Consider the following 10,692-nt stretch of genomic DNA (forward strand, 5'->3'; position numbering starts at 1 on the left):
GATACTTACTTGAACTTCCTCTATTTCCGGATAAAAAATCCGTTCACAAATGAGCTGTGCAATTCGGTCACCCTTTTTTACTAGAGAGAGAAAAAAACAAAACAGTTTTTTACCGATCTTTTATTAATGCATTCACTACATACTGCCTTACACAGTAAGAATTAGAGTATGTGTTATTAGACATACATAGCTCAGAAAACTCGCTGCATCTATGTGATTGTATGTATTTAGCATACCTTCAAACACTTCTTTGCCAAAATTAAACAGTACAACACCAATATTTCCTCTGTAATCTTCATCTATGACACCAGCTGGAGAAAAGAAAAATAATATTAGCTTGTCTTATGTTACCAAAATACTAAGAGTGTAATTACCTCAAAGTCCTTCTTATGTGGCTGAGATTTTTATACAAATGAGTAAGTGAATCTTGCTCTGCTACTATGTAAAGCCTCAAAACTAAGAAATATCACTAATGTGCAAATAAGAATTTAGAAGCTAGTCCTTATTTTCCAAACTGTCACCATTATAAAGGGTGAGCATGGGAGCAGGCACTTAGCACCTCAGACAGCTCACCCTGAAGTCCTTTCTCCAGCTCCACTGTCCACCTGCTGCACACCTCCGAAAGACACTGGGAGAAAATTATGATTTGGGTTTTAAAGGCTTCTCCTGGTAACAGCTTCCCACTAATACCGCACTGAAATATGATTGAGTCATAAATAAAAATGTCAAAAAGCCCAAAGATCTGCAGTGGAATAAGTCAATGCTGACACTGCTAAGCAGCAGTCAAGCAAATAGCAGAATATTTCATTTTTATAACAAAAATGAAGCTGAACCACTCAGTTCATAATCTTTCTCTTTTAATCTGAACCATCATCTTTTCTTAGAGAATGATCTCTCAGAAGACATTAGAATAAACGCTTAATAATGAGCACACTTTTACATAGAATACTGTGTAATTAATTAGCACCTGTTTGAGATTATAAACGTAAGGCAGTAACAGAAATATCGGCTAGGGCCCACCTTTGGCCCAGGGAGGCACATTTACAGACTTGTTAGCCAAGAATGTAAAATGTTCCCATAAACACAAGCATAGACAATACAGGTACACCAGACCCCCTCAGTTCCTTTTCCTACCACTGAGACATGACTCACAATTCAATGATTTTTAGTGTATTGAGAGTTGTAGAACCACCACCACAATCAATTTCAGAATATTTTCATCACCCTTAAAGGAACCGCCTACCTACTAGCAGTCACTCTAATGCCCCATTTCCTTTATATATGTTAATTCTTTCCCCTCAGTTTGTAAAATGCTGAGTTAGAATTCATGTGAACCTAATTAAGTGTAGCTCCATGGAATGGCTTAACATCTACCTCCAAAAACAAACAAACAAACAAAACCCCTCTCATCTCCCCAAAAAAGGAAAATGAAAGTAATCCAGAATTTAGCTCCATGGGTACAATGCTGTTTGGCAGGAATCATTTTTTGAAGGTCAGCTGAAAAAAAGATTTTTTTAGAGTAAGGGTAAGCATTTCCTTTGAATTTTCTCATATAGAAAAAAAAAGTAAAATTAAAAAAAAGTTCCACCATAGGAAAAATACTCAGAAAAACCAACATTTTAGATTTTTTGCAGTGGATTACAGAAGTTTAAATGTACCTCCTTCTCAACTTTATGAATGAAACTGAATTTTAGTATTTCTTCCCAAAACAGTCTTCCTTTCTACTTGTACAGCAATGACCAATTAATTCAAAGTGTAAGGAAGCCCACCTGTTCTGTGCCCCGCTGCCAGCTAACCATTAAATTAGGCCTTAATATTTACTGAATAAGTTGATAATAAAGATGAGACCAGCTAGCTCTATTTTATATTTTCTATAAGCAGAAAATGTTGGCTGCAGGAACACTGATGAAATTTAACGACCAAACCACCTCAGCAGCACGTGTTATTCCACGCCAGAGCACGTGACCACAGGCGGCCAGGGGCTCTCCATGCCACGAGGCAAGGGAGCAGAAGAGTACTCACTGGTCTGGAATGTGGTACATAAAGACAACGTGGCCTGGATTTGATTTTATCTCTTACATATTATCACACATTCGGGCTGCTTTCACATTTTTGCTATAATACAGAGCAGCCTGTACATATGTTCTTGAGTACTAGGTGTTTTTTATCCTCATCAAATAGTTTCTAAAAAGCACTTTACTTTCTTGGGTCAAAGGGTGTGTACATTTTAAATTTTAATGGACAATTTGCAAACAAGGTGCAGCACTTCCAACTTCCATCAACAATATTTAATAAGGCCCATTTCCAAAGTCCCTGCAGTACCAGATGGTAGCAATCTTTTTCATTCTAGCCAATGTGATGAGTAAGAAATGGTGTTACTTTGCGTTTCCCGGATGACTAGCAAGGCTGGCCCTGCCTCCTCCGTACGATTGTCATACACTTGCATGTCTTCCTCTATATTTTGTTTATGATCTTTTCCTCTCATTTGTTTGGGTATTTACCTCTTTTCCATATGACTTGCAAGTATTTATTTTTTCAGTTTATGCTCTCTTCTACCACACAAAAACACTCCCCTTTTGTAAAGCCCTTTCCTCTCTATCTGCAAAGTTGTTCTATCAAACTGAAGGTTGGGTGTTTTGAATTCTATAATGCCAGATGATCTACCAAGATTTTATGCTTGGCACATAGGGAAATGCCTTCAACTAACTAAAAGAAATAGAAATTGTTTGAAGTCAATTAAAATGAATAATAGAAAAAAAAAAAACCTCAAAATTTTTTTAGCATGAATGCCAACAGTACAAAAAAAAAATCCAATAGTTCCAAATTCATTGATCACTCAAAGGCAATTTGAACTTTCCAGAGAAACCCACATTGAGGGACATAAGTTACATCAGGGATATTTCTCTTTATGAGAAAGCAGAAAATATTTTGAAGTTATCACTGGAAAAATCATGCATTAGAACTGGCAGAATGATTAGTTGACTTCAGGCAAAGTTTTACTGTGTCAAGACTTTGGCATGTCATTTGTTGGAAACCTTCTTTAGTGAAAACTGTCCACACCTACCAGATGTGAAAGAATTCTGAACAGAATCCTGCAGACTCAACTTTTCCCTTTGACCCTTATCTACAGTCTGCGATTCCTAAATCCCTTCTCTGAAAAACTGTGCCAACTCTGATAAACTTGTGCCTAAGAGACATTTTAAAGATATTTTACATCCAAGAACACACCGCAATAAGATTTTATAAATACCACACCAACCACCAGGCAAACTAACTTTCCATTTTACACTAATTTTTTTCAGAGGCTTGTTTTAAACAGAGTAAAAATTAGTAACAAAGTTTCCAAATTAAAAAAAAAAATCTGCCAAGTCCTTAGAGCACAGGAAATATAACTTGCAGGATCTAATATGTCAGTGTTATATGCTTTACATATATTATCATTTAATCCTCCAACCCTTCACAGGTGGGCACACTAATTTTTTTTTTTTTTTTTTTTTTTGTGGCAGATACAGAGAGAGAAAGGGACAGATAGGGACAGACAGACAGGAAGGGAGAGAGATGAAAAACATGAATTCTTTGTTGTGTCTCCTTATTGTTCATTGATTGATTTCTCATATGTGCCTTGACCATGGGGCTACAGCAGACCGAGTGACCCCTTGCTTGAGCCAGCGACCTTGGGCTCAAGCCGGTGAGCCTTGGGGTCTCGAACCTGGGTCCTCCACATCCCAGTCCAACACTCTATCCACTGTGCCACCGCCTGGTCAGGCGGGCACACTAATTTTCACTGTCAATCAAAAACAATGTTCCTTTCCCAGGCCTTGGAAATTTCCTTTAAAATATATAGAATGTTTTTATATCCTTAAGTTACAGTCCTAAGTTATCATACTTGACCTTGTAAAAGTATTATCTGAAAATCAAGAATAACTGAGCCCTGGCAATCTCAACCAGAGTGGGCTGTCCATCCGTTATGTCAAACTCAGCTTCTCTTAGGACCATGATAGTGAGCCTTTTTATAAAAACTGCCCACTTTTGCAGTGCTGGTCAACCTGGTCCCTCCCGCCCACTAGTGGGTGTTCCAGCTTTCACGGTGGGCCAATCGCGGCACTGTTTGGTTGCTCCACTACCGCCCACCGTGAAACATGGAAGCCCACTAGTGGGCGGGAGGGACCAGGTTGACTAGCACTGCAAAAGTGGGCAGTTTTTATAAAAAGGTTCACCATCACGGTCTTAGGAGCTACGCTGGGGGTCCTGTCTTGCCCCACAGCACCATCCAGTGACACCGTGGGGAGCCCAAGGGGCAGGTAGGAGTCATGTTTACCCCATGCAGTCAGTGCATGTGCCAGTGAGCCAGCTCAGGACAGAGCTTGGTTGGTGGCAGATGGGGCAGGATGATCTACAGCATTTAACTGTGGTGGGAGGAACAAGTGATTGCTGTCATATGGATGGAGATTAATGTGTCAACTTGGTTTCATCTTTGAGCCAGTTTCTCATCTGTCAAAAAGTAGCTTTGTAAAAATGGTGGGAGGCAGAGACTCTAGCATCCCATTTATGTGAGGGCCTAGACATCTAGTCAGTGAAGCACTCACTACTTACTATCCATGGGGACAAAGAAGGGTCAGGACATGAGAACCTTGTCAGTGGGGTCTGGACTGCAATAATGAGGAGACCGAAGCAAGAGAGGCATATCAGGAAGGTGAGAATTTCATATAGTAAGGGGCAGTTAGAGACCTTACAAAGGTGACTAGCAGAGGAGATTAGGGCTCTTTCATGCAAGGGGCCTGGTGAGGAAGTAGCTGACTTTGGCAAACATGAGGAAGGCTTTGTTTTAAGAAAAACAGAAGTGCCTGACCAGGCAGTGGCGCAGTGGATAGAGCATCGGACTGGGATGCAGAGGACCCAGGTTCGGGACCCCGAGGTCTCCAACTTGAGCGCGGGCTCATCTGGTTTGAGCAAAAGCCCACCAGCTTGAACCCAAGGTCGCTGGTTCCAGCAAGGGGTTACTAAGGCCCGCGGTCAAGGCACATATGAGAAAGCAATCAATGAATAACTAAGGTATTACAACGCGCAACGAAAAATTAATGATTGATGCTTCTCCTCTCTCTCCATTCCTGTCTGTCCCTGTCTATCCCTCTCTCTGACTCACTGTCTCTGTAAAAAAAAAATAAATAAAATTTAAAAAAAAGAAAAGAAAAACAGAAGTCATGGATGACTTGCTCATCAAGAAATCTGGGCAGGAAAGCAATGTTTTCTCTCCTGACTTTAGGGAAAGGTTCTCTTAGTATATTTTGCTAACCATGGGCACCTCTGTTAAACACTTAGTAATGACTTACATAGTCATTATTTAAGCAAAATATAATTGCTTAAATGCCATAAAAGTTTTCCCTTCTCTTGTAACAAACTTTCGTTTATGAATGGAGTCATTTTTGGACTAAATGCTGATTAGCACTAAACCAAGACAAAAATCCTGTCTTGTTAACCTATTAGTAAAATAACATGCATTTCATAAAATGGTCATTTAAAAATTAGGTATAACCAAACAGCATTTGAAACTATCATAACTGTCTATTACTCAGATAGAAATTTCTAAAAGGCAACACACAACAAAAACCACTTCAAGATAAATATAAAACTTATCATCTCATTACTTCCTCTTAAGCAAAGGCAAAGTAAATACTTGGAAATATTTATAGAAAAAAAATATATACCTCCTACATCTATGAAGTGTTTAGCAGCCAAGCCAGAACGTGGAGCTGAAAAACAAAAAAGCAACAGGCTATTTTAGAGGAAGGGGCAATTATTAGATATAACTGACACAATTTAAACATGTCATTACTCTTACTTCCTATCACTGATTATCTTCATCTTAACTTCAGCAGATGGTTCTGAATTAAAGGATATATTGATTATACTGTATTACAAAGTAGAAACGAGTAGTTAAGAAATGACAAGTTTAACTGGACGCCTACTCTAGCCAGTGCTACACAATTTCAGTAGATTGCAGCTGTGCGGTGGTGTAGCCGTGGAGTTAACTGGAAGGTAAGCAAGTGGAGACAACCCTCGACAGCTCCGTGAGGTCTGGCACAGTGGAAGGGCTGCTGCTGGCAGGGGCATGGGACTGAGGACAAGGACTTTGTTTAAGATGGGAGTTCTGAGCACAATGCACTGTAGCTGGAAAGAAGGCACAGGGGTGAGGGAGAGGCATAAACCTAACCACCCAAGCTCATTCGAGAGCCTGGGACTCCAACTTGTGATACAGGTGCCAAAACACATGTCTCAATGTAACAAACGAACCAGTGGAAAAGGCTTCTTATCAGTCAAGCAAAATGCCAAAAACTAACCTTAAAAACTCTATTTACTATGCTTCTTATTCTTACTATGCTTTTTATTTTTAAAATGAAAAAATAAAAACCTAAATTATACCTTATACCTGCTGATTTGAGCATCAGGCCTACCACTGACTGTCCTAACTTCTAGTGCTTTATTCCAGAATAGTTTAAGTCAGGAAACTGTCAGTAATGCTGCCCCTCTGGCCTTGTATTTCACTCCATCTCCTGACCCTCCCCTCCGAGTACACTACATTTGTGGTCCATGCTGCCAAGAACAGATACTGTAAAGGGAGAGCTCGTCCCTCCCACTTTTCTTTCACAGGCAGGTCTCACACTTGGGCTAACAGGATAGTGATAATCTAGCTACCTCCCACCCCAGCCCTGGGGGGAAGGAGGGTCACAATTTCTTCTGTTCTTTCCGGTTTACTCTGTAGTCAGTCAGAAAAGAATTATGCTCTAGAAAAGAAGTTTCAAACTCTCTTTCCAGTGACAACTGAATCACTCCAGAAAAGTCAAACCCGTGAACTTGCACTCCGTTGTCCTAGCTACTCCCTCTGTGAGATGTTTCCCTCACGGAAAGACATCCCTTACCCTAACACACCCTGAGGGGTGAAACCCAAAGGGGAAAAGGCTGTGGCCTGACAGACTCAGGACCAACAGGGGTTAGAACTCGCACTCTCAGGATTTGATATGCCGAGTGCCTTTACCCTAAACCCGTCTCTGTTTTCTTCCACAAGTACTAGCCATTCTCATTACCATCTTCACAAAGAAACCTCGACTCCATGTGTAACCTGATTATTGAAGGGGGAGTTGGCAGTAGCACTGGAAAAAGTGTCAGTTAAAAATCACCTATATTTTCAGTTTTTCTCACAGTGAGTTAGTTGTGAGAGCCTCCTGGGCCAATGGGAGCCTTCTAAAAGCTCAGGTAAGGAATGTGGAGAAAGGCAAAGAGAGAAAGGCAAGCGCCCTGTTTCGCTGTGCTGCACCGGTGCCTCTCAGATACTGCCTTTTTTACAAATTGGAGGTAAGACCCTCCACCAGGAAACATTACAACTCGCTGAAGGCTTGGATTTTACTTCTTTAGCAATAAAGTATTTCTAAATTATTCACATTTTTAAAGACATAATGCTGCTTCACACTTAATAGGCTCCGATATAGTGTAAAAACTACTTTTTATATGACCTAGAAAACCAAAAACAATCATATGACTTGTTTCATTGCCATATTCCCTTCATTGTAGTGGTTGGAAATGGAACCGCCAATATCTCTGAAGTATGCCTATATATATAATGAAGTTTTCAAATAGCTGCACTTCTTTACTTTAGGACATAGGCTGAGCAATATTTCTTCCCTCATTTATACCCCAGATAAAACTAAAAGGAAGAAACATACCACAAAAGAAGGACAAGACAAATTTTACCCCACTCACCGACTCTTCCGTAGCACCCCGCAGGAAGCGCTATCTGAATGTCCGTTTTCACGAGGGTTTTCTCCATGGGGGGTATCGTGTAATCATAGGCACTAGGAAGACAGTGGAAGGAAATAACTGGTGTTTAGATACAGCAACTCTCTGAATTTTTCTGGTTAGAGGTGAGAAGATGTAAACGTCGTCTTTCCCCTGAACACAATTTGGTTGGAAAACTGAGGTAGTTATTATTTAGCAGGAGAATGCAGAAAAGGGAGACTTTTAAAAAGGGTATGCTTAGGCCCTGGCCGGTTGGCTCAGCGGTAGAGCGTCGGCCTGGCGTGCGGGGGACCCGGGTTTGATTCCCGGCCAGGGCACACAGGAGAAGCGCCCATTTGCTTCTCTACCCCCCCCCCCGCCCCCTGGTGGGCAGAGCATTGTCCTCTGGTGGGTGTGCCGGGTGGATCCCGGTCGGGCGCATGCGGGAGTCTGTCTGACTGTCTCTTCCCGTTTCCAGCTTCAGGAAAATACAAAAAAAAAAGTTTCTAAAAAGGGTATGCTTCACTAACATAGTATTAAAAAGGATGATAAAGAGAGAAACAAGAAAAGTAACACATATCTAAAACCTTACTATGCCCCAGGCAGTTTTAACTGCCCGTTATTCCGACTCCTGCTATAGTCGGGGGCTAGGGCGCAGGGATGGCGGGGACACAGGGCGGACCTCTGCGTCTCTTGGCCGGGCCGCCTCTCTCCGGCGCGGGTGGCCGGTGGTCGCCGCTCACCTACCTGTACAGGTCGTAGCCCGCGGCCCGCGCGGACCCCTTGGTGGGGGCGGTGGCGTGCTCCGAAAGCCGGACGAAGCGGAGCCGCAGGCCGCCGTCCTCCGCAGCCCGGAGCCGCTTGCTGGGGGAGACGGCTGGAGTTTCTTCAGAGCACGGCATGGCGGGGCAGGTCGCGGGCGCAGGTGGGCGCAGCCGAACGAGAGGACAGAGGTTTAGCCTCGCCGCTGGCCAAAAACCAAATTCAAATTTTCCCGCCAGCCAGGGCCCCTCCCCGCCAGCTCCTCCCGGACGAGCCCACAGTGTGGCTGAGAGGGGAGGATGCTTCAACTCTGGGGCTGGAAACCCTTGTCCCGAAGCAGGTTGGGGGTCAGAAACCACTGCGCCTTTCTCAGTTCTCCAAAATCAGCGCAGGTGTCGAACGCAGGGGGCGCTGCGGGGGCCTCGCCGCACACGACAGAAAAGCAGCGCCACCCCAGGGGCGGCGCGCTTGGACTCGCTCTCGCGCCGTAGGGCTGCGCGCCCACCCCCCGAAGCCGCCCACGGAAGCGGAGCACTTCCCGGGCAGCACGCCCGCCGGCCTCCTCCCCAGCCCGCCGGGCTTCCGGCCCCCGCGCGCGTCATGAAACCGGGGCCCCGGGCGCCGACATTACCGGTGCCGCGACATCCCCGGCTCAGGCTGCGAGTGCTGGACAGCGGCTGGGACGTCCCCGGCTGCGCGGCGACCGACGGGGCGGGGACGGCAGAGGTGGCAGGGCCTGCCCGGCGGAGCCCCGCCGTCTCGGCGACGGACAGTGCGCTGCGCGCGCCCTTAAACGCGGAACGGAGCAAAAACGGAAGGAAGTGGTAGCCAAGCACGAGGCGAGGGCAGAGGAACGTCATTTGCCCCGAGCTTCGAGCACCGGTTGGCTGTGCCGCTCCAGCAAGCACCCCCGGGCCTGCAGCCGCGGGACGCGTCGCGGGAAGCGACCTCGGAAGCAGTAACCGCCGCCGTCTGGCGAGGGGCGTGGCCTGGCACGCTCTGTCCGGGATTTGGCTGCCTCCGTCTCCCTCCTGTTCGCATCTATTTCTCGGGCCCCTTTTTCCGAAACAGTCCTGGAGGTCCATTGCTCAGGCCCTGCCCCCTCTGTGGACTTACCTGGGGCGGCGCCGCCAGTGGCCATTGAACCTCCAGGTACTAATCTCTGGAACCGCAAAACAAGGAAATCACATCACCTTGCCCGTGGCGGCCCACTGCGCGCAGAGATGCGCCCTAGACGGGGGAAGGCAGCGCCTTCGGTTCCTACAACACTGAGTGTTCAGGTGCATCGTCAGTCTTAAAGTGGAGGGGTAGGGGGCGGCGGCCCGGCCTTAAGGACCACCGCTAGGGCAACTCAGTTGGAATTCTATCACTGTCTCCAATGACCCCACAGCTGCATAGAGGGACGTCTCCGCGCACTTCCCTCCCCCCTGCCACGTGGCTGTGGTCCCCGCTGGTGTGTGTTACAGTGGGGATGAGCAAATCAATTGTTATATAATAGTAAACTGAGTTTTCTAGGATACAAGTATCTCCAGTTGTCGCTGGAACTGACACATCTGAATTCCAAATTGCAGTGCACTAGGTCAAAATAAATACACTATAGTGGGGAGGGCAGCTTTAGAAAACTAATAAAAATGGGCATTATTGGAGGTGTTTTCAAATTTCCTTGCTGTGCCTGTCCTAACAGCTCCGACCTCTTCAGGTTCCCAAAAGTTGGATTCCCTCTGGATTAGTTTATGGGTTAAAGTGTTTTCTCTCTCTTTCCATGACTTTAAATATTTTATTTATGAATCTGCAAACAGATGGGTTGAGACCTTAGTGGTGTCAGCAGTGAGAGGAAGAAAAGCCTCAGCCTATATAGGACTGAGTTTAGGTGTATATCCACAGGGGAAAAAATTTGTTACTTGTATGGGTTTAAACAATGGGAAGGGAGGGTGGTGCTAAGTTATAAATGTTCTGATAAGTGATGAGGGATGACTGTCAGGATAGGGGGGGTATTGGTGTTAAGCCTAATTCGGAGGGACCCAAAACATGGAAGACACGAACAAGGTCCATGGATTACACATCAAAGCTTTATTGTCTAGCTTGGCCAAACGGCGTGAACTCCGACAGAAATCTGAAGGAGAGCGCGCTGGCCCTTTGTTCTACTTAGTTTTTATAGTT

General features: G+C 44.9%; 1 protein-coding gene across 3 annotated transcripts in view; it reads right to left on the reverse strand.

The window, feature by feature from the left end:
- DUT (deoxyuridine triphosphatase) overlaps window positions 1–10,114 on the reverse strand; it is a 33,604-nt gene extending 23,490 nt beyond the window's left edge. The window contains exons 1-6 of one of the 3 annotated variants that reach the window (XM_066344302.1): window positions 9,164–9,642; window positions 8,518–8,656; window positions 7,756–7,847; window positions 5,706–5,750; window positions 237–311; window positions 10–80 (exon numbers count right to left, since the gene is read on the reverse strand). In XM_066344302.1, the coding sequence (XP_066200399.1) occupies window positions 10–80; window positions 237–311; window positions 5,706–5,750; window positions 7,756–7,847; window positions 8,518–8,656; window positions 9,164–9,617 (876 nt within the window). In that variant the 5' untranslated portion in view covers window positions 9,618–9,642. The other 2 variants (XM_066344303.1, XM_066344301.1) reach the window with 2 other exon arrangements.
- Between the last annotated feature and the right edge of the window lie 578 nt (window positions 10,115–10,692).

This window comes from Saccopteryx leptura, chromosome 6, assembly GCF_036850995.1.
Source record: "Saccopteryx leptura isolate mSacLep1 chromosome 6, mSacLep1_pri_phased_curated, whole genome shotgun sequence".
Classification (NCBI taxonomy): domain Eukaryota; kingdom Metazoa; phylum Chordata; class Mammalia; order Chiroptera; family Emballonuridae; genus Saccopteryx; species Saccopteryx leptura.